This window comes from Botryllus schlosseri, chromosome 16, assembly GCF_051294905.1.
Source record: "Botryllus schlosseri isolate E-star chromosome 16, Bs_hap1, whole genome shotgun sequence".
Classification (NCBI taxonomy): Eukaryota; Metazoa; Chordata; class Ascidiacea; order Stolidobranchia; family Styelidae; genus Botryllus; species Botryllus schlosseri.
Window position 1 is genome coordinate 987,958 of NC_137251.1, and position 23,774 is coordinate 1,011,731.

Genomic DNA, 23,774 nt, shown 5'->3' on the forward strand with positions numbered 1-23,774 from the left:
GTCTTACGGACAAAATAGAGTCTAGAATAGTTTTTATTTACTGAGAAGTCGCTTCTTGCACTGGATTACAAACGGGAAATAACTTGGCCTGGAAAAGGACTTGAAATCGTCCCTAATCTAGCGATTCCAGTCTGGTTTTGACTATCTAAAGAAGGATCGCCAACTCGGAACATGCTGCAAGAATGCGGTATGGAGACTTTATAATAGGCAACGCTACGTCTCGGTCTCAGCTGTGTCTCCTACCATTGTACGTCAAGGCAATTTACCCATTCACATCAGAGGATTCTCCCTCGAAGGAGTGCTGTCAGCATCGCCGAAGCCGTTTCAGTTACTGATAAATAGTGATTTTGACCACAGGAGTGTGGCCAACTTGGAATGCTTTACGTAGCCTTACGAAATTTTAGATCAGGGGCCGCAAGATATGAGCTTTCGGGCCGCGTGTGGGTGTTCGTGACCATTTTCTGATTGCTGTTGAGACGAGGTGGTGCGCTGACAGGGTGTAACTGCTGATATGCAATGGGCAAGAGGTTGACAAGCGAGGACAGAATAGAACTGGGGATCACTTGCGGTGTGCACACGCATGCATTTATACTTGTACATGTACAATGTAGGCCTACCCTACATAGATTACAGCAGGGGCTACCAACGCGTAGCTCGCGGGCGACCCGGCGGGAACTAAATGAGTCGAAGTGGGGAAGGGTTCCATATGAACAGCAGTTGGACATGGGCAAGTCGACTCAAATGAGTTTTCGACCGGGCCGTTGCTAGTCTTCGCCAATGCAAGTCTCGACGCGGAAATTATCGCAGTGCGGCAACGCAACGCGGAGACGCTGATGTGAGTCCCGGTGAGTGAGAGTTATCCCTTCTTGGTGAGGGGCGGGAACCCCCTGCCCAGTGCTCTGAACGTCTCAAGTGAAGAAACTAGGGATGGTGTGAACGTGAGGTTCGCGTTCTGTGTGTGAACCTCATACATTTAGAGGTTCGCGTTCACAAACGAACCTTGGTAGATTCTGCACAGTGAACCTTTTTCATATATTACAATTTTCACTTCAATATCATCATTGGTTTATTAGCAATTTTATCAGTTCAATACACCACAAAAAATATAACATCTTTGGTTGAAATTTACTGCATTTCAACTACACGTCATCACTCTATGCATGGCGCTGGCAGCATAAAAAATCAACACTAAACGAGCATGCACCTTGACAATCTCAAAATATTTAATTGCTCTGTTACAAACGTTTGCTCGAAATACCCAGCTTCCCTATTGTGGATATGTAGCGACTCTTCGCTGTGAGCTTGGCCAGCAATCACACAACATTAAGAGTGAAATACACGACATGTAGTCAGCGAATGATGCTTATTCAACCAATCATTGGTATTGATATCGTTGTCTGATGTAAAAACCTGGCATGCGTAGGGAGTCAATCAATTGACTTCATATTTTTACTGTTTCATTAAATCCAAATTCGTGCGATTGGGGTGTTAGCTACTGCTTTATAATTTGTTAATGGGGTAATATTGGTAGCAAGTATGGAAACCTGTTTCACATTCTGCTCAACATCAACGTAGAAGACGCCGAATGCACTGTCCGGTCTGGCCTATTAGACCGTTAAGGCGTAAGCTTATGTTCCGTTGCAAGTCCTCGTCGAAATTGTTGGCAAAAGCGAAGGAAAATATTGAATTTATGGGAATATTATATCATTTGATAGCCCCAGTTGATACATTTCGCGATGGTTAAAACGTCAATATGTAGTTCAGCATTGTGGCATTTATGTGGCTTTCTGCGTCCTCGCTATATCGTGTACATTAATATAGGCCATCACTTCACTGAAATGTAGGTTTTGAATTACACCATTCCTAGAAACCCAACTGCGCAGTGTGCACGGATAAACGGCGGAAATAACTGTATGATGGTAGCCCGTCGCATTGACTAGTAGGCCTACCCAAGAAGCAGGCCTACCGCTTGGTATCAATTAGGTTGGTGCCCCTGGATTACACAGTGTAGGGATCAAGTCACTACCTTCGAGTCACGAGTCATTTCGAGTCATTGCAGATTTTGACTCGAGTCAAGTCAAGTCAATTGATTTTCGAAGGTGACTCGAGTCAAGTCAAGTCACTCGATTTTTGGAGGTGACTCGAGTCAAGTCGAGTCAAGTCAAGTCACGAGTCAAGTCACAATTCAAGTCAAGTTCCCTTTTCGAAGTATGAGGCATGCTTACGTCATTGCATTTTGCTCGCTGTTTGAAGTACAGCTTGCGTGGTCATTGATTCTGAACCGATGAACGAATATAGAGGTAAATATACGAGCAAGAAGGCGCTGTATCGCTCACATACATAGCCTCATTTTAGTTACCCGTCAAAATATAGACCAGAGAAAAGAATTAGTAAGATGTAATACATTACCCATTTACAAATTGATATGATACTATTCGAGCCTGCGTCAATGGTTGAGGACTGTATAAACTATATTCGAATTCAATTTCAATAAAACAAGTGGTTTGGTTAAGGTATAAGAACAGAGAACCGAAATATACATTTTGCTATTAAATTATTCTACTATACTAGTTTACGACAGCGTAAGTTGTATGCTTCGATTACTTCATTTGTGGTCAATTTATTTGTGAGAGAACAATGGAGGTTCAGTAAAACGCACGATCGTTGAATGATTGGTCGCTTTCACGGGTTACACCAGCGTTTCGCGAAAAATCCGACCATTTGAAAGATAGAGTGATTTTATCGACATCGATTGCTTGATGACTTGAAATTGACTCGTGAATTTGGCTCCGAGTCACGAGTCAATGCGCATTTCTGATACGCCGAGTCAAGTCAAGTCATTTTAGAAAAGTGACTCGAGTCAAGTCAAGTCATACGAAAAAGGTGACTCGAGTCAAGTCATGACTCGAGTCATCCCAACACTGGATTACAGATTATTATTGGTTCACCTTCTAGGTTGCGTCGGGGAAATTAGACTTTCTGAATGTTTTCTCAAATCAATAACGGGACCTACTGCAGATCATTTGCTGTGGTCAAGCTCGAGACTATAGCCGTACGAAAAAAGTCCAGCCATCTGTCTGTTAACCTAAACATCTAAGCTTGAACTTCTCTCAAATATCATCTCTCGCGATTCGATACACCCGACCGAAATTTGATTTGCATTGACGCACGCTACATAGAATGCAAGTTCGCAGATTTTTCTGTATAGTCTGCGTGACATTGAGGTAGTTAGCGTTGTTGGTGTAATCGTGATTGCAAAAGCACATGGCTGTATAATAGCACTCAATTGCGCCAATCCTGAAGGTAATTTGCATAATAAGATCGCGTTCCTCCAGAGTATGGGACAGATTCTAGCTTCAAGAGCTTACAGCAGCGCAGCTATTAGTCAAGCAGTCAGTTCAAGAAAAAAGTAACCTCGTGGAATCACTTTCTAGGTACTGGTTGAGCAAGTTTTCGAATTTCTCACACATTTTCTTAGAAATTGCGTACGATTTCATACTTCTCTCAAAGAAATGAAAGCTCTGCTCTTCGTCATAATGATGGGTTCTGTCGATTTCTCAGCTACGGGAAGCTTCATGTCCGTGAATGTCGGTGAGTAAAATTCACAGTCGTGTTTCACTGGTGCTGTATGATATCTTACGAATATACAGTATATGCTACTTTATCCCCAAATCAAGCGTTACGACTATCACATCCATTTTCAAGATACTTATCCATTTTATCTCGCTACTACTAGAAATCTTTCGTTAAAATTTATTTTCATCCCGCCAATTTTGGCCGTCATTGCAAAATGTTTTAATTTTATAGCCTATACCTTGGGCTAGGTCCGTCTGCTGATCATTCTCGCATAAAACTGATTGAAGTGCATCTAAAAACTAGCTTTCACTTGTCGAAAAATTATGTGTGAAAATATTATAGCATTTTAGTATCAACACTTCTGAAGTAAAAGTATATACATTTATTCAAATAAAACTACACGGTTAAGACAACCTGAGTAAGCGGAGTGAGTATAGGTAAAACGAGCTTCAGCACTACGGGAAATTTAACTACTCCGTTCCGGTATTGGGATCAAGTCACTACTTTCGAGTCATTGCACAATTTGACTCGAGTCAAGTCACAATTCAAGTCAAGTTGTCTTTTCGAAATACAAAGAATGATTATAGGCTATTGCATTTTGCTAGCAGTTTGAAATTCAGATTAAGACGACATTTATTTTAAATCGAGGGATGAATTGGCGCTGCATAGCTCATGAAATCACATAGTACTATGCTTAACTATACGTAACTGTTGTATACCCCAAGTCTATAATTATTCGCCAAAATAGAGGATAGAATACGAACCTCTGATAGGGGAAACGAATTGATATGATGCATTACCCAACTACGGATACAATTTAAGCCTGGGCCAATGCTTGACTATAATAATATAAACTTGTAAACTATATCCAAATTCAATTTAAATCATACAAGACATTTGGTTATGGTGATCAGCTAATGCCAATGACCATTAACCAGTCTATAGAACAGAGATAGATACCTTGTTGTTATAGTAGGCCTCACTTCACTACTGCGACAACGTTCGCTGTAAGCGGTCAATTTATTTGTGAGAGAACGATGGAGGTTCAGTAAAACACAAAATCGATTAATGAATGAGATTTGTCGTTCTCATAAGTCACGCCAGCGCATCAAGAGCAATCCTAACATTGGTAAAGTACAGCGATTTTTATCGACAATTACTTGATGACTTTAAATTGACTCGTAAATTTTGCTCCGAGTCACTAGTCAATCCTTATTTCTGAAACGCCGAGTCAAGTCAAGTCATTTTTGCAACTTTATTGCTATTATAGCCTACGACAGTGGTTCTCAACCGGTGTGCCGCGGCACACTAGTGTGCCATTTACGTCTGGCAAGTGTGCCGCGAGCGTATTCTTCGGAATTTTGAAATTATGCGCCTAATGATTCTAGTTTATAGCAAATAGGCTAATCAATAATTTAAATTGAGCTTGAAGTGAAGATTGTACATTTGACAAATCAAAATTGATATCATGCCCGCAAACAATACCCCCTCGAATTCGTTTTAGCGGGCAGATCGCGTGACTTGAAGGCTGAATTCAGTTTTGCACAATCGTTGATTGATTGCATGCAGAGAAGAGAAGAGTAGACATATCGTCGCCTGTACGACAATGCAGTTTGCTAATCCGCATTGTCTCTCCAGTAATCTGCGGGAAATGAACTCCTTTGGAATTGACGTTCGCGTTTACAAATTTGAATTTCGAACACGGCAATCCACATTGTGATCGTTAGGTATCGTGCCGGCGCTTCCGTTAAAATGTAGGCTTGTAGCGCAACGTTGTGTTACTGTCAACTAATATGAGTATTAAGAAGTGAGGTTGATCAAATTATATCAGGTAACAAACATCTTCGCTTCGCCGCTTAGTTTATAATCTTGGTTTGTTGGAAGTATAGTTGGACTGGTGTCTGCCAGTAGAACTATTGAGGAATGGCTATCCTCAAGCGTGCTACACGATCTGCGTGAAAAAGCATTGTATAGCCTGGTATAGCCTGCACCTCAACGCCTCCGTATTCGTTAGCGGCGATCGTGCTTTACCTCTTCGACCCAATCCGGCAATAGGCATATTTATTGTCAAACAAATCTATTGAAATCGAATCTTTGGCAGCCCGAAGTTTCTGTAAGGTCGTAGGCCTATATCTAAATGAGCCCTTCTGACTTTCGTCTGAATGCGCCTTGTTTGTTGTATTCACGAAGGAACGATATTCTGGCCCGAGGAAAACGACGACTTTCTAACACGACTATATGATGGCCTCTTTACCTACAAAAGATTACTTTTAGTTTATTTAAAAAAGGGAGCACAAAAAGATTCTGGATTGACTGCAGAGGTTGTCACATTAGTCGGCGTTACTACTGCGTGCTAATGAGTATTCTGGTAGTTTGCTGGTGCCGTAAGCCCAAAAAGTCCAGAACCACTGTGATGGTGTGCCGCGAACTATTTTTCATTTCCAAAGGGTGCCGCGAGGTCAAAAAGGTTGAGAACCACTGGCCTACGACATAACTATCTGGAATCCATGACACTTCTGGCGCCGCGTCTGGTGCGTAATTAGGTCGCCGATTTAAAATTGGCTGTAACTCAATCGAAAGGCTCAGTCTCACGTTCAAATCGATTAATATCGATTATAGTCTACATGCATAAACTTGCCTCTCAAATGATGATTGCTCACTCAAAATGTTAATACTGAGAGAGTGAGAGAGAATCTTTATTTGTCAGCCGTGAAAATCAATAACATACAAAACAAAAATGGGATTTGGTAATTGAATTGTGGTATGTGAAATGCAATACACAGATAAGCTGCAGCATGGTATGGACGGGAGGCTCGGAGGCCTAGTCATCAAAGCCGGGCCACCCAGTCCAGGAGCATCTTACCATACAGAAGTCATTATACTCTCAAAGTAATAGATAAATAAAAAACGCAGGGAAAACTATAAACTACAACACACAGCGTCGTGTAAAATTAAAGATTTCATGAACAAAATACCTTCATTCCTAATAATATTTAGCGGTAGCCTGCGAGCAGCGATTCAAAGCGTTGTATTTTGAATTCATATGAAGGTTAATTGCGAAGACCAGACAGTAAGTTATTGCATATCCTGAAACCTATATACGTGATTGAATTTTGCACAAAACTGGCAGGATAGTTGATTTCGGTATTATTTCTAAAGAACTGCAATGTTATATTTCAGGGTTTATCATTGAAGGAGAAAGCACAGTCGAAAGAAAAGCATTAAAGATAGCTGTTGCTAACGCTAATAAGATTCTGGAACCAGACATACGGATTGTAGCGCGAGAAATGCGCATTAGAAAGGCCCAATCCCATCAAATTGATAAAGAAGGTAATCCATTCGCGCATTACACCTTTCCGGAACATTGCATAGCTCGTCAAAATGACTCCTGTGGATTTCCATTGCCAAGTTGAGCAAAAACGGCGTATTGTATCGAGGCCACCATTCTTTTTCAAGCGAATCCATTGCCTTCGTGTGTACCCCATTGCGCATTATGACCCCGACAGAAGATTTGGACTACTATATAATTCTATTTATACTAATTAGATCAAAATTAATTTGCAGAGTGGATCTATGCTCTCATTTTAATACTAGTCTCATTTCTGGTTTACCGGAAAATGCTATACAGGAGAGCTGTATAATGCGAAACGATTCAAGCTTAGTGTACGCAAACATGGTCAGTATCATGCTTATGAGAACGAACTCTGTTTAGATATGAAGTAATGTTGATTCTTGTTGTATTTCATTCGAACTCTAAATTCAATTCCATTTTAAGTTTTTTGCGAATTCAGTAATTCTATTTCTAATCTGATATTGAGAAGCAGAAAATTCCCGAGCGACAATCCCATCTACTCGCTGTTGGTATCTAAAGATGTATCGAACATTCTGTTCTCCCATTCGAACCTCCACGAAGCACTGTTTGTCTGTGCCTAGTTTGCAATTTGGCGAAGATGGGAATGGTTGCGTTGGTAACAGCTACTTCATGTCCGGCACAGATGGTTATCCAATCAAGGGCCGAGGATTTGCACCTACCAACCTTGCAGGTAATATCAATAATAAATAATTTCATACTGATCATGATCATACTGATTGTTTGTATCTTATGGATTTCATGAGAGAATCACAAAACGCAAAGTGATATTAGCTTGGCTGAACCGGTCACAGCACCTCTAGATATAGTCAATCAATGTATTTTCTATTCTATGTAGCCTACCCGTGATGGTATACTGTGTGAGATTGCATCTTATTGACGAGATAGCGTAGTGGTATAATCCACAGCTGCAACACCAATGGGTTACGGTTCGAGTCTGACCGAGGACTCCTTCAGAATTCCCAACCAAGTGTTCAAGGTTTCTAGGCTCCTCCCCGCCATCTCACTCGTGTAAGCGGTGTAAGCCTAGAAGTGGACCGTGCCACAAGTCAGCCGCTACGGAATAAAAATGAAGAAAATCGCCCTGGTGTAAATGGCCATAGTAGTCGAGAAACACCATGAATGCCACGAACAAAAACAGCATCGTATTCAGGTCGGTAGTTCTTACTGTGGAAACCCGCGAATTTCTGGCGACTTCTACTTCTCAACAATCCCTGATGAGGAGCTGATATTTCGTCCTCTCGTGAAATATCTGGCGGACACGAACGTTAAGAACTTGGTGATATGCTACCAACAAGGCTACGGTAAGTGACATGCAGTAGAAAAAGTACCAGATATATGATACTGCATTAGGGTTACCATATTTTGGTTAAGCCAATTCCGGACACTCTTTAGCGCCCACTAGTGGATTTTAAAATGAGGTGACACTCATTGACCGTCAATATGACGTCACACTAGCAAAGCATTGCCCAGCGACTGTATACGCTAAACAGGACTGGAGTGGAACATAGGTAATGAATTGGGCCATCTGTAATGTCAGCTCTGGTGATTGCTACTTGGTAGGGTCTGCAATAGATTCCTCCACGTGCCTGATGAAATCATGTGGCGGTCCGTGTCTGGCCTGTCAGGATTGTGTTTGACAGCCCTGCTATACTGTTAGGTCGGTGGGCTATATGTATATGTGTTATCAGGTTCGAAATAACCTTCCTCCCCCCCTTCCGCCCAAAAAGAACTGATCCTGGGTAGTCGATGTAACTTGTTGGGCACTTACTATGTTCATTTGGCTGTTAAATTTTATGTATGAATTCTGTCAATAATATTGATTATTAGGCTACTATAAAATGAACCAGCAGGTTGTACATCCGGTGATTTCCAACCTTTTATGGTCGCGACCTCTTTTCCCACTTGAAAATGTTTCGTGGCAAAGTTCAAAACTTGATAAGCTGATTACTAAAAAAATTCTGCTTGCCCAAACTTACTCACGGCCTAGGAAGCTGATTATGTTCAACATAATCGCGATCCCCAGATAAAGGCGAACGACCCCAAGATTTGGAACCACCGTCTGTGATTGAAGCATCCAAACGGCCTTAACCAACTCTAGGAATACACCGTTAACTTATAATTGCGATTACAATCATACTTATTTCAGTAAATGATGGCTATTATATTACTTTTGATTGCATTTTTGGAGAGGGTGGTGCCTGGTGCCCATACTAATATCCTTATACGTTGCATTACCTCGCGGGCGGCGCGAAGAACAATTTTGAATAGCATAAATCTGCTTGAAAATAATATTGTTTATGTTGATTTACGAAAAACTATTGAGCCTGCTTCAAGCCTTCAATATTCCGGACATTTGGGCATATTTTAGAAATTCCTCCCGGACGCAGATTTTTCAGTGAAATTCCGGACATGTCCGGGAAATTCCGGACGTATGGCAACCCTATACTGCATACATGTATCGATACTTGATAGTGAATTTGTTAGTGCACCAGCAATTTACATAGATGTATTAGATGTGTACTGTGGTGTATTTTGTCTGTTTTTGTAGCGAAACTTTGTGCCTCCCGATGGCTAGTATAAAGTATATAGATCAGCGTAAGTGATCCCATAGGCTACAGCAAAGGTTAAAAACCACTGTCATAGTTGAATAAATTGGCGGATATATGCACGGTGCCCGCGTACTTGTGTACTGAGCGTGAAATATCCAAAGGTCAGAACTTGTTGCTTAAATCTGCTGGATATTTTACGAGCCACCGAGATTCCAAGTGACTTTCCAAGCTAGCACTCTTCTCGAATCCAGGCTTTCTGCGGATCAGCAAGGACAGGTCATTAAAAAATTCTATTGTTTCACAACAATTCCCAACGCGATCTCATTGCCGCTGACAATTACTTATTCATGAGCAATCGGATTTAAATCGCGTCCGGCATTACTTTTCACGGCTTATCGTCTCGATGCGGATGACATTCTTATTCCGCGGCTTGATAATGAGCTTCATTGTTTTGAGACCAATACACGGGAAAGTCCAATGCAAAGCAACATATGGCTTACAAATACGACAGCTCGATGCGTGATATTCCCGTGTTAAGAATCAGTGATACCCTGCTACTGACAACTGTAATCACCCGGCTAATAGGATTAAGGTTTCTGCTATTGAGGTTAAGGCGCATCACTTCATGACCAGGGCTGAGCGATTCGATATCGAGAATTAGGCTTCGAGTCATGTTGATCACCACTCAATATAACGCCATAACTATATAAAATTGCGGAAAGTTAAATTATATACCTTTTATCCGACAGCAAAGAATATAACGATAGTTCTACATCCAATTAAAAATAATTATGTATTTTTTCGACCATGCCTATTTCATTGCAATTTGTGACAATGAGTTGATAACGATTTCACAGATATATCATTTTCACTTGTAATACATGTTTCGTATGTTGCGACTCGAATATTTTGCTAAGACTTCAGGAGTGATAAGCCTGACAATATTATAGTCGAACATTCGCAGGGTGCATGGATTGTTAAACTTGAGAAATTCAGCGATGAATATAAATTTTGCGAAAGTGTACATTTCAATCTCAGCGATGTCCTTTTACGCCTTCCGTAAACCCAGATTATCCCGAGTCTCACAAATGCGGCGATTGGCTCAATTTATTTCAAATTCTAGTTACTCCCAGTATATACAGAATAGCGACGGAAATAATATTATGGATCAAAATCGATTTCAATGTTTACGGTATGAATAATTTATTTTCACTTTCGCTACAGCGAATATTAGTGAAAGCGAGTTAATAAGTCAGAATATATTATTACGGAAAGAACTGAGAAACTGAAGAGAACTGAAGGTTTTGAATCTTCCACTGCTAAAACAGAATGTACGCACTCTTAGTGAAAAGGGTGTGTGTTCACACCCAGAGGGTGATACACGAAATCGGAACCTAGCCCAGAATTACATCATTATAAATCCTACGTTTCTACGCGCAACCATTATTTGAATTGAAAGTGTTTTATTTGATTTATACCGTGGTGTAAGTCAGCGGTATATGTTATAGTTTCGTGTACTACAGGTGTTCATTCATTTATATTCGTATATCACGGTCGGTTCAAGGGTGTGAATACACACCTTTTCCGACTAACTACAATTATATTTTGAATACCTGTAAGATATACAGTGGCACTGAAGCAGCTTCGTGGAATTGTGGGAATGAATTTAACCTTGAAACGATGTTTTCTGACTTTCGGAAACATTCGAAAAATCGCGGTCTTATACCGCTACCGTGATCTATTCGTGTTCTTGATTTTGCCTCGTTGGCGACAGCAGAATAGATGCGTCAGGTGAGGCTGGTTATCGTTTTCATATCCTAATCCAGAGGTGGTATTGACTCATGTTTACTCGGAATTAGTATGAACATTGAAAATGACAGCAGACAATTCAAATCCCAAACCAGGTCATCAAGAATCGCAAATGCAAATACATGCTCATATATCTGCTGTAAATTTCATACAGTGCAAGGTGTAGGTTTAACTTGGGGGAGGGGGTCGTTGGAGGCTAAGACACACACCAGACTCGTGCGATAGGAAGCACTCTGATTTGCAGTAAATATTTGTTATTGTCTTGTGAAAATCATGTTTTAATGGATTTGTTTTTCTAACACTCTTGTTGATGCACACTGCACAGTGCACAGCTCATTTTGTGCACCGGTATGATATAGTAATATATCATATATGTAGTGTGATAGACTGTTTCTTTAACGACTAGGCGAAAATTTGGGGTTCGTCGAAGGCTTGCGGGTTAACGTAAGGGTTGGCGAGGTAAGTAAAGGTTTATAGTACAGAACTATATACTGGTGTAGGCTTGATCTCCAGACATATTTCACCAAAACACGCACATTTCCCCGTCATTGCGCCCGTCTGTAATCGATTTTGTTACGAAATCCCAGCCGCATCTACGCTGCAGAGAATGATCACCACAAAAATGATGAGCAGGAGCTATGACGTCGTTACCAACGTCGTTGAAATCACGCCTAAAATCGATTGGGTTAATTTCGCCGGTTCGGATCTGTCTCGACAAATTTCGAATTTCCTCTCAAGAAGTGAAGACTCAAAGATAGACGCCTTCGTCGTTCTGGCGTCGCCTCACGCGACAGTTCAATTGATCCTCAAAGTGGGTACGACCAGACTTGGAAAAGTAGATCATTCCAGTTGCCTAATTAGACTGATTATTGATTGATTTTTGCTGTGATTCTTTCACATTCTGTATTTCATTCAATTTATAACATATTTCTGAAAAAAAAAACACGGTATAGTTATCATTCTGAATCTAATCTAATTTGGAAGAGCTGAAAATTTTCTAGTTGTGGCGCCATTAACAATGAGTCGAGTACGATACGACGTGAGACATAATTTGCAGACAGACCGCCCCGTCCATTGGATCGTTGCTAACCAGGCCTTCCGGGCTGGAGACTCGAAAAAGTTAGAGAATTCTCTCCAATCAGCCGTAACAGTAATTCGTTTGAACAGCGATAGCAACGACGCCCTCGTGAAAACGTAAGTCAGGCGCTGGTGTTTCGAAGTACTCAAGTAGATTTCGTGAATTCCATAAGCGGTATCGTTTTTAGTGTGTTTGATGAGCAGCATTTAGGAAAAACTATTTACCTTTTCACATTATGGATTTTGAAAAGTAGTCAGTTGTCTTGGGATAAGGTTAACATCACTTAAACGAGCGAGATTGTCACAAAACCGTTTGAAATAGCCTCGTATCACGGTAATTAGTTTTGTTTTAAGAGCTATTCCATTTCTACTCGAACAGTTTTTAAGAAAAAACACTTACTGTTCTCAATTTGTAAGTTGTAAAGTGTAATTGTGTAATTGTCATAAGAACCGCGTGAAATAGCACTTGTATAAAAAGCCTATACCTATTTGTAGTGTTCATTATGATTACTTTGTATTAGTCCCTCCCAAAGATACATTACATATTGTAATTCCGATAAAGTAGCCATCGCAATCTGCCAAAAGTATATGCGAAGATTGCGAACCTTATTCGATCAATTTAGTTTTCGAAACTACATGCTTGAATACTTTTCGGACCATTCACTTGAAGTAGTTTTGACACGCCACAGTAAATCGCTACTTCTTCGTAATTGGGTAGATATTCAGGGTATGACATCTACTTCTACACACTCTGACTATACTCTGACCACATTTGGTCACGCGTATTACGATAATGATTTCAATGACAAGATTAGAATCGGTTCAGAATAATGCTTTGAATGTTAATGAACTACTAAAGACCCCACAGCCATTTGTGCTCTGCAGATTTGTAACCGAATGGAATAAAGAATCGTTGAAGACGTGTGAGGAATGCGATGCAGTCAGGATAGGCGATGTTCCGGTTGGATATTTTCGACATCGTTTGTGATACGTTTGAATTTCGCGTATATATTTCGATTGATTCTAAACCTATTCTCAATCGACGTTTGATTTTGACTTTTTCTTGAGATCACCGCTCTGTATCTGTTCGACGGAATCGCGCAATTAGCCCAGGGGTTGAAGTCCATGCAGGAAGGGGACTCTTGGCACAGTGGGGCTCCTCTCACGTGCGGGAGTAATGAAACGTGGGCCGGTGGATGGTACCTCATCGATGCCATGAAAGAGGTATCGGCATAAGCGATAGAGCCTGGCCGTTATCGGCAGACTTTGGACAACTAAGATCATTCTAGTTATCTGATTTGACTAATTGGAGCGAATCTAATTATAATCTAGTTAGTGAATTCTTTCTCTCAATTTAATCCGAATCTAATTTCCGGATTTCCGGAAAATGCTACAGCAACTCTAACCCAATTTGAAAACAGCTAACAATTTTCCATTTCTCCAACACTGTATGGTCCACGGTATCTGTCATGTCACATTTTACCGACGCACTTGAATCGCGTGTTGCAGGCGAATTCTTCGGGATTATTGGGAGCCGCTCGACTGAATCAACGCGGGTATCGGAATTTTGCAAATTTCGCAGTCACAGAGAAGGCGAACGGCGGTAGTTTCAAAACGGTGGGAAATGTTGGTCGTTGCATAATAGCGATTCTAACGTACCGTAAGTTAACAAAAGCACACTTTCATATAATAATTTCATTTTGAAGATCGCGAATTGGCAGCCTGATATGACGGGGCGTTCCGAAGAAGGCAGGTCGTGGGGAGGTATTAGTGCCAGTAGTGACAGAGTTCTAAGGGTGGCAGCTGCATTGGTGAGACACGTTTAAATGATATTCTGCATTTGACATTGAAAGCGTGAGTTTGTATTGAAGATGCCCCTTATTTATTTATAAAATTCCTATATTGTACTTTATCTTATATTATAGATCAGGGGTTGTTAACCGGAGTTCACATCTTATCGGCCTCGCGCAACCCAAAAATCTTACCCGAACAACACGTCTGAAGAATAGGAATAGGACGTTGTATATTTTTGTCCTTGAAGTTTTTTTGTGGCACATACACCGACTCATAAAAAAAGCAACTATATTTGAAGTGGTCAGGTCCGGAATGAACCAGGGCAGCTAAATCTGATTACTGCCAAGTTAATTACAGGCTCGATACTATTACTGGCTATCATACAACATATACACGTTCTATATAATAATACCGATGTAGGCTATATTAGTATATAACGTTTAACTCATATCGACTTAACTATTATCTTAGGATTCGCCTTTCGTGATCAAGTCCGACTCCAACAAATTGGAAGGTTTCGCAGTTGATTTGCTGAGCACTCTTGCCCTGAAATGCAATTTCGAATATCAAATTTACGCTGTCGACAGAGGCGAATTCGACTACCCTGACATGAATGGATCGCGCTACGGGCTAACCCAAGAAATTTTATCAAGGGTGAGGTTTTCTGCAGTGGATGACGTATACATGACATGTCTACAAATTACATTTTTATTCATCGCGATACATTCAAACTAATAACTAGGACAGAAATGACATTTCCGTTAAGTCGTGATCAACCCACAGCATTGTCCCAAAGTGCAGTGAAGGTATATATATATATGGTCGGAAAATGCCAAACAATCTTTAATGTGATGTAGAAGAAGCATTATATTCCTTCTGTCCGCATAAAAGCTACATATTTGTATACTTTGAACATTTACTGATACTCGAATCGACGCCTAATAACCGATTCAGAATCAAATCACCCCGGTACTCGATTTTGCTAAGCCCTGATTGCGATCTTCATATAAATTATGTTTAGAAAGCGGACCTCGCGATTGGAGCTTTGTCGATCACCAGCAGTAAACTACGAAGCGTCGATTTCACAACGAGATTCATGGATTCCTCCCTTGCGGTCGCAATAAAGAAAATGCCACACGTGCCGAAACTTCTCTTCTTCGCCGCTCTATTTGATTCGAGCGTGTGGTAAGTTTAAACATCGCCTCGACAATGAACTTGAAACGATATATGCTGTCTCACTTCAGGATATGTATCGGGGCATCGATTGTTATCGTCGGAATCATGACTTTTATCCTCAACCACGTGAGTGTGAAAATAGAGGTGGCCAAGTAGTCAGCGTTGTTGCTCAAGCAGAATTATCTCCTTTAGTAGAAACTAAAGTATATATTCCTGTCATCAATTTAATTCAATTTCAGGTTGGTCCGGAAAAGAGCAAATCGTCTTCTAGTGTCTGCGAGAAGCTTTCATTCGCAGACAGCGTGTGGTTCACATTCCGCGGACTGATGCACCGAGGTAAGTTATCTTGTCTGATGTCGGGTATAACTCGTTGCAGACTAGGACAAACTAATGGATTTTGAGAATACGCAACTGAAACTACAACTACAACTACTTACTTTTCAAAACTCGCAACTACGACTTAGACTATATAACTAACGACGTTTAAAATACGGAACCAACCAACTAAAACACAACTAACATCGTTTGATAATATGAATTACTGCACTGCAATTCAGAAGAAAAATTGGAGACAGAATCGGCATTTCAAAAGGACACGCTTCCTGTCGCCCCGCCACTCTTAGCGATGTTTACTCTGAGCTAGCAATGGCTGCAAGGGCACCACCCTACATAACCGCAGACTTGTCAACCATTTCGCAGTTTCACATTTCACAGGGAACGAAGCTGTTTCAATGTCTTGGCCGCTACGTATAATCAGCGCATTTTGGTGGTTTTTCGCACTCGTCGTAGCACTGACTTACGCCGCGAATCTGACAGCCGTCATGACGTTTTCGCGCATGTCCGCGCAATTTCGAAATCTCGAAGACTTGCTCGATGCAAAGGGATTCGAAATTGGAACGGTGGTCAACAGTACGATATACAATGCGATCAAGGTATCTTGAGTTGGACAATCAGAAAGTTTTCAGCTTTTTCCAAATTCTAACAGTATTAGAATGATAGAAAAACAGTTTTTTTCAAATTAGATTACTGAATTTGCAAAACAAAAATCAGGTTCCGTCCACATCAAATCAGAGTCGATTCCTATAATCCTGAGAATCGGCGAAAAATCAATTGTTATAAATCCACTATCTTTTTTTAGCGAAGGGGCTTGAATGCGTTGGACCAAATGTCAATTTACTACAAGCTTTGGAAAGCAATTAGCTCAAGCACTACTGTCATCACGAGCGTCGAAAACGGTCTCCGATTGGCGAATGATGGGAAGTTTGCGTTCTTATGGGACGCATCAATACTCGGTATGACTCTGGTGTTTAGTTATCGCTTACTGTCCACGCAGATCTATATTGTCATATCAGACCTATATCAGCACAATAATATTTTATATTTCGGTGTATATAAGATATTTATGCATATGCATATATGGTTATCAACTGCTGGGTGAACCACCACTATAATATAATCGATACTACTATACGTATATACTCCCCAACATCGAAAATCATTTTCCTCCAGCTTTTCCCTGTCTGTGCAAAATTCAAGCACGCATATTGGTGTCAGTATACGGAACAACTCAACGTCTGATCTCCGTATAATTTACCTTCTTGTGAGTTCAAAACACAATGTTTTGACTGTTGATTCACAAGAATAAGTCAAGGTATATACGGTCAGCGATTATCATATTCGCGTCACAACTCACAAGTGTTCTGTATTCGTGATCAAGCAGTCAAACACCAATCTACCAGCAGAGAATTAAACTGCTATCATGTCCCTGCATTTTTGTTTAGATTATAAGATGCAAAACTCTCCGTACTGCGACTTGATGACCGTAAAAGGAAATCTTAACTTTGGCGGCTACGGGATAGCTTTGCCGCAAAGAAGCGCTCTTGTAGGCGATTTTAACAACGCGTAAGGAGCGGTGATGAATTGTATGTGAGGCATCAAACTGAAGTCTCCCCTCTTTCAAGAATTATTGACATGAGTGAGTCCGGAGAGATGGCCAGACTTATTTCAAAGTGGTGGCAGAATTCCGGATATTGCCAGTCTTTCAATGCTGACCGAACGACAGCTCTAACATTGCAGGTAGCCTATATTGAAACGGAATTTATGTCTCAAAGTCTCAGGTTAACTGAAACTAGAATGTGAACATCACGGATGGACGATGAGCATGTGGAGGTGAATATTGTAGAGATTGTTGGTTAGGGGCAGAGGTGGTCAGTAACGAAGTACTTCTACTTTTTGAAGTACTTGAAGTAGATTTCGCCTACTCACACTACTTTTTAATTAGTTATGATTTTAGACTACTTCTACTTCTACTTGACAGTTTTCAGTTTCCTAAACAAAAATAAGCGTAGAATACCTACTTACTTGCTTGTGAACCACCACTCCTACTTCTACTTCAGTAGAAATTTCGGCGTTACTTCTACTTCTACTTGAGTAGCGACGGTGACTACTTTGACCACCTCTGGTTAGGAGTCACCATATTTTGGAATCAGGAAAGGAGAAAACTTTTTCAAAATCATAAAAGTTAGTGCATGCACCTAAACTGAAAAGAGCTGATTTTGATATATTTACTGTAAATTTGTTGTGTTGACGGATAAAAAGGTCGTCACATTTACTCGACTCCCGAATGACCCGATTGAACGTTCGTATTACCTATTTAACGTCATTTGTGCCGATTTTCAGTGGACGCTTTTCGTAACCTAGCTCTAAAACCTGTAAAGATGTACGAATTGCCAAAAAGAAGGACATTTAGGCGTCCTCGGAGGCATTTTCAAGTTCCTCGAAAAGGAGGACAAATCCTCCATGAATAACGTATGGTAACCCTATTGTTGGTATAATAGGCTATACTAAAGTTTAGTGGTTCCCAAACTCTTACTCTCCATTCCCCGCCTCTGATTTCCCCACAACCTAAAATCCCTCTATCAATCCTTAAAGAATGCTTTCCTCAATAAAATTTGGTAGTACCGTACGTTACTTAGTAAGGACATTCTATTGGCGCAAGTTAAGGGGCCGTGTAGAGAAAACCCATGATGATGGCAGTTGCGGATAAGTTTTCTGAACAAATCTATGTCCGAGGTCGAGTTAACTATGATCATATTTTCTTTTGACTACGTTTTATCGAACCTTAAGTTCACCAGATTGATATCACGGATGTCACGGACAAGTTATTTGCTTATTTGAGTGCACCCAATATCCCTGGGACGTCTGGCAGTAGACTTAAACGATGGATTTTATTGCTACATAAAACTTCCACCCAAATCCTCCTAAGTTTTATTGCATGTCATGCTGCACGTGCTAAACGTGTTTGTGATCCCATTGTTTTGTTATAGTTATCTAGAATTTCAAATGAGTTTTTGTGAGCAACACGCAATAAAATTAGCGACGCAGAAGTATATAGAGTACTTTGCTACTAATAATAGAGTTCTCTAAATAAGTAGAATTACCGCGTTACTGCGTGACCACCTCAGTGAAAATGCCACAATGTTACCAATCCAGGTTTGCTTATATGTTTTGTTGCAGGACTTCGCAGGCATATTTTGCATTTTAGCAGCGGGCGTGCTGCTCGCATCGATTGCATCTGCGGTCGAATTTTTTTACAGCGTTGCTAGAGGTAGGAGAGAGAAAAATCCACGTCGAGGGGCCCCCGATGATGATGTAAGCAGGATTAGATTTCGTGTTGGAAATGACTGGTTCAATCGGTAATACTTCTTTCTTTCTTCCTTATAGCCAAGAAGTCGGCCGTTGTTGATTAAGACGAAACAAGAATCTCACGACGAAGATATTTTGGTTGTTTTGAAAAGGGATGACATTCTGAAGTACCTGCAAAATCAGGATAAGCTTGAAAGGTCAGATGACATACTGCGTAACATTGATGTGTAATGAGGTTCATGGCTGGTGAGGCACTGACCTCTTTTAAGTCAGATTTGTAAATATAAACCGATGAGTTTAGCTGATTCTGTTTGCAGCTTCTTTTTATCCCATTAACACAGTACTAAATCTGTAAGGGAATGTATTTGCTCTGCATTACATGTTGGTTCATGCTACATACGATTCATACTGCATCGTCGGTTCGTGAATTCGATGGCGCGTTGTTTGTCTGCTCTGCTGTTGTCGGATTGTTAGCCACTAGTCAGTGAGGCAGATTGATATGTGCCTCACCTGATTATTTTTTTTCTCTTCGCTGTACGCAACACTGCCGAATTTCGCGTTCCTTGGTGATTTTGAGGGGGTTCCAGTGCACTGACATTATCTATATTTGAATTTTCGGAATGAACGCGACAGTAGCATTCAAAAAATAGCAGGAATTCGAAATTCTGAGCTGTTTTCGATGAATTGCTCACCTTTCCTTTCGCGTCATATTTTCGAACAATAAGTATGCAAATTTCTTGCGCAGCCACACACGGGCTGTGGAGATCAAAGAGATTGGCCGCGACACGAAAGTAAACGAACATCTCCCACAAGAAGACAGTACGGAAGTACGCAATGAAATAGCTTCAACAAGTAGGTAAATTGATATCATTATTTGCGAGGCATATTCACCCGAACAAGGTGTTCCGTTGTATCGACTGGAAGTGTCTCCATATCTTATTACTGTAGGCTGTAGTTATCGCAGTTTTGTGGTGTTTTGAAACGATGAAAATATTAATAAAACTGACTGATTGATTGATGTATAAAATGTGTGGCAGTCCCACCATGATCTTCAGCACAGTCTTGTTGCTGACGCAGAATGCCTGATACGATTCAGGCCCTCGAATGTGGCACAACAGCTAAAGTGTTGAGCAACTAGAAAATTTTCAGCTTTTCCCAGTTATACTAAAATTAGAATTATAGATACAGAGTTATTTTTTTCAAATTAGGTTATCAAAAAAAAACCTAAAATTAAATTACATCCTAATTAGGAATAAATGCAACAAAAATCAAGCTCAGTTCGTATCAAACGGAGATGATCCTCATAAGCACGAGAATGGCAAATGTCTGTACATCAAGCTTTGCTCGTTTCGCACTATACAGTTCTGCTGTAGCAATCAATTTTATTAGACAAGATTATCTATAGTTGGGCATAGCTTGCTGTCTATCCACGGCCGAAGTGATCCCATTCCAATTCAAATCATTTTCAGGCGAGAATCAAGCGCTGGTGACTTCAGAGGAATCTGCTTGACCAGAAACAAGGAAATCACAGCCTGTAGGACAATACCCGAACACGTGTCTTTGAATCATCAAGCGATACTTACAAATAATGATAATGACAAATACTCTATGCCTGACTTAACGTCACAATATCCAAGATACGATACATCCGCTAGTCGACTGGGAATTTTTAAAAACTGTAGCAGCAAAACTGGTTCTACCGTAACACTGCCTGTAGCATTTCGTTTGTCTGAGGATGATACGAAGCCTGGCTGGCGACAGAGATCGCTCATTCAAAGCCCAGCGATGCATTCTATGTCATCACAATACTCTTGTCGTTCACAAAGTTCTTCAAAATGCCGTTCCGAGGCTTGCCGTTGGTGCCCTACAAGAACAAATGAACAATATTTGCTTACAGCACGCAGTTCTGTCGACGAAGCTGATGGTTGCCAAGTTTTGACTTGTAATGATCAAAAACACGTACAGTATTCGCGCCATTTCGAGAAATCCGCCACTGATACGTTTCCCAGGCGTATTTCCTCGATTAAAACCGAAGATCAATCGTTCGGAACATGGTCAGGGCGTAACCAGACACTTCCCACTGTAAGATCGCAAGGCTTGTCGAAAGGTCGCCATATATACACTGCGAGCACAATCAGCACACCCACGCGACCCGCAATTCGTTCGCAGAGATACAACCCTATCCTCAAGAAGACCGCCGTTTAAGATCCGATGCCTTTACGCCCCCCTTTCGTCGGACTAGAGTATTTTAATCTTGTTTGAATTGTAGCTGCACAGTTTGCTTTAATTAGATTGGAATTAGCCTACTGAATTCACTAAAAAACTTGGAAATTGATTTAAATTACTAATTAAAAAGAAATTCAACAATAATCAAGCTTATTCTCATAAGCAGGAAAATTAAGAGTAGCAAATATATGTATACCGTTTCGCATGATACAGTCCTCCAATATCATCTGCAGGAAAACCAGAAATTAAATTAAAATTGAAGTCAGTCCACAGAAACATTTTACAATTTTATTTGAATTAGAATTATCCAGTTGTTCAAGTCTGTTTCACGCGACGAAGTATTTAGTGACTTTGGAATAACTTTGTTGAATGCAGCGATGTTTTTTAAAAATCATTTCCGTGTAATTTTGATTGTTTGAATATTTTGCATTTGTGTATGATTCTTCTTAACTACTTCTGGAAATAATATCTGGTCTTTACACCTTGTAGCAACACTACACCGATTGGTAGTTATAAATGGTGCATATATATATATAGGCTATATACCAGCAGCCATCATTTCCTCGGTGGGAATGGCCTACATCGTGAATGAGTTTTCACGAAATTCCAAATGCAAAACCATTGATATGTGTTTCCGATGCACTTTCCAAAAATCCCAAATGCGAAAGTATTGATCCTATGTTTCTGGTGCACTATCGAAAAATTCCACATGCGAAATGATTGATCTTGCGTATTCGAGACACTATAGGCTGCGATAGGACCTACTTATGTCGGCCATACCGGAGTTCACGATTTTACAGTCAGTTATAACTGCGTACATCACGCTTCATCAGTGTTGAGATCGATTCGCTGCAAATTTTGACTCGTGTCTAGTCGAGTCATTAGAAATTCTCCATCGTTGTCGTTTGATTTGATGCGCGGATAAAGATGCAAATACATATAAGCTATAGAACGCACCAAACTTGTTAAATTGGGTGGCATGCCAAATCTAAACCACAATCAAAGTAATGTAGGTCATTGGAAACAATTAAAAACTTTTATCCTTTGTAACTGAAAATAATATTGAAGGGAAACGTCGTAAAGTAATTATAATTGTAATTTCCAAGTATTAAGGAAATTGTAATTCGCCTACTGTAGACCATGGACGGCACCCGCAATATTAATTGTCGTTCGGTCGTCGCTCGCGGAACAACGAAATGACTAATTGTTACATCTTGCTCAAATATATAACATATCAACGATTGAAATTTATCGCCAACACGGAATCAATCTAATAATAGTTGTTTTATAGTAAGGTATTGCTTGTAGTCTGCGCTGGATGTTGTCCGACTACGGTGCGTGATAGATCTATTTCACCTACCGACACATGCCACTTCATGTTTGTCGCTTCTCCTCTCTATGTTACATTCTTATTGCTTTTCGTTCTGTGAGCATCGACTCTTAATTTGCATGTTGTTTGCATGCCAAGGTGGGTGTTTGATTGCAAGACTATACAGCAAGTCGTTTTGACTCCTTGCTATATTTTCATTTTATTCGCAGTGTTGTGGTGTTTTGAGCCGATGAAATTTTTAATAAATTGAACCGAACTTGTGTATCATCATCATCATTGGTTTATTAGCAATTTTATCAGTTCAATACACCACAAAAAATGCGATACAATGAATAGACAGGAAGATGTCGAAGCGACTTGGATTTGTCAATGGAATCGGACACCCACCTTGGCCTAGGCGTAGTAAAGAAGAGGCATGCACACTGAATGAAAGTAAAGAATACAGTATAGAAAAAGAAAGCGACAAGAAATAGGGCGGCATGTCATGGGAAGCGAGATCGATAGGTCAGTCGTGGTCCGGTAATCTTGAGGATGGACTGTATTTATTTAGTAGTAATTGCTTGTATTTCGACTTGAATGTGGACATGCTCGTCGACTGTCGGATGGCCGGCGGGATACTGTTCCACACATCAGGTCCGGCATATTTGATGGAGCGATGATCTTTTCGGTCGATCATATGATATTTGGACGACGTGGACGCGCGTGTGTTGTACTTGTGCGCTTTTGATTCAGAGGTAAAGAAGTCATTGAAATATTCGGGGCAACGACCGCAGTGAAACTGATACATAAACTTGGCGCTGAGCATAAGCTGGGAAAGTTTTATAGCATTGGTTTTTAACCTGGGGCATGTGTCCATATGGGGTGGCGTAAGCTAATTTATATTTTTATATCCTATGTATCTTCAACTTCTTTCTTGTCGACGATTTCCGGAAGGTTGCTGAAGCATAATATCGCAGTGTCGAAGAACGTGCGGGTTACTTTCATTCCTGGTTTGGTTCATTCTATTTGTTAGAATCTGTTGTTGCTTTGGTTCCGAACATCGCACTGATTCGTCGGACGACTTAAGAAGTGGATGATAGACCATTTCTTTTCGAGTTCTTATTTACAATGTGGGAAATATCCCGACCAAGCCGCCAGCGCCAAAAAGGCTATAAAAACAAATTTCTCATAGACTGGAATTCTTAACCTTAGTATATATATGATATATAATAATATCTAT

General features: G+C 40.5%; 1 protein-coding gene across 2 annotated transcripts; it reads left to right on the forward strand.

Moving 5' to 3' along the window:
• Positions 1–792: 792 nt before the first annotated feature.
• Positions 793–22,816, forward strand: LOC145459491 (glutamate receptor ionotropic, delta-1-like). Of its 2 annotated transcripts, none has more exons than XM_080338148.1 (22): positions 793–3,591; positions 6,757–6,906; positions 7,510–7,619; positions 8,100–8,250; positions 11,895–12,118; positions 12,365–12,501; positions 13,270–13,345; positions 13,453–13,608; positions 13,894–14,001; positions 14,091–14,195; positions 14,650–14,832; positions 15,200–15,363; positions 15,423–15,498; positions 15,594–15,690; positions 16,069–16,286; positions 16,493–16,646; positions 17,136–17,256; positions 17,316–17,430; positions 18,871–19,005; positions 19,078–19,196; positions 19,745–19,855; positions 20,469–22,816. In XM_080338148.1, the coding sequence occupies exons 1-22, from the start codon at positions 3,513–3,515 to the stop codon at positions 21,202–21,204; spliced, it is 3,525 nt and encodes a 1,174-aa protein (XP_080194274.1). In that variant the 5' UTR covers positions 793–3,512; the 3' UTR covers positions 21,205–22,816. The 2 variants fall into 2 exon arrangements, with proteins under 2 accessions (XP_080194274.1, XP_080194275.1); XM_080338149.1 differs by having other exon boundaries at positions 794–3,591; positions 15,423–15,480.
• The last annotated feature ends 958 nt before the right edge of the window (positions 22,817–23,774 follow it).

What these genes read in the sequence shown, in the direction of transcription:
- LOC145459491 (XM_080338148.1), top strand. Translation starts at nt 3,513, where the DNA reads ATGAAAGCTCTGCTCTTCGTCATAATGATGGGTTCTGTCGATTTCTCA. An exon ending in GAGGGGCCCCCGATGATGAT is followed by an intron (nt 19,006 to 19,077) that starts GTAAGCAGGATT and finishes TCTTCCTTATAG; the next exon opens with CCAAGAAGTCGGCCGTTGTT. An exon ending in GAAATAGCTTCAACAAGTAG is followed by an intron (nt 19,856 to 20,468) that starts GTAAATTGATAT and finishes AATCATTTTCAG; the next exon opens with GCGAGAATCAAGCGCTGGTG.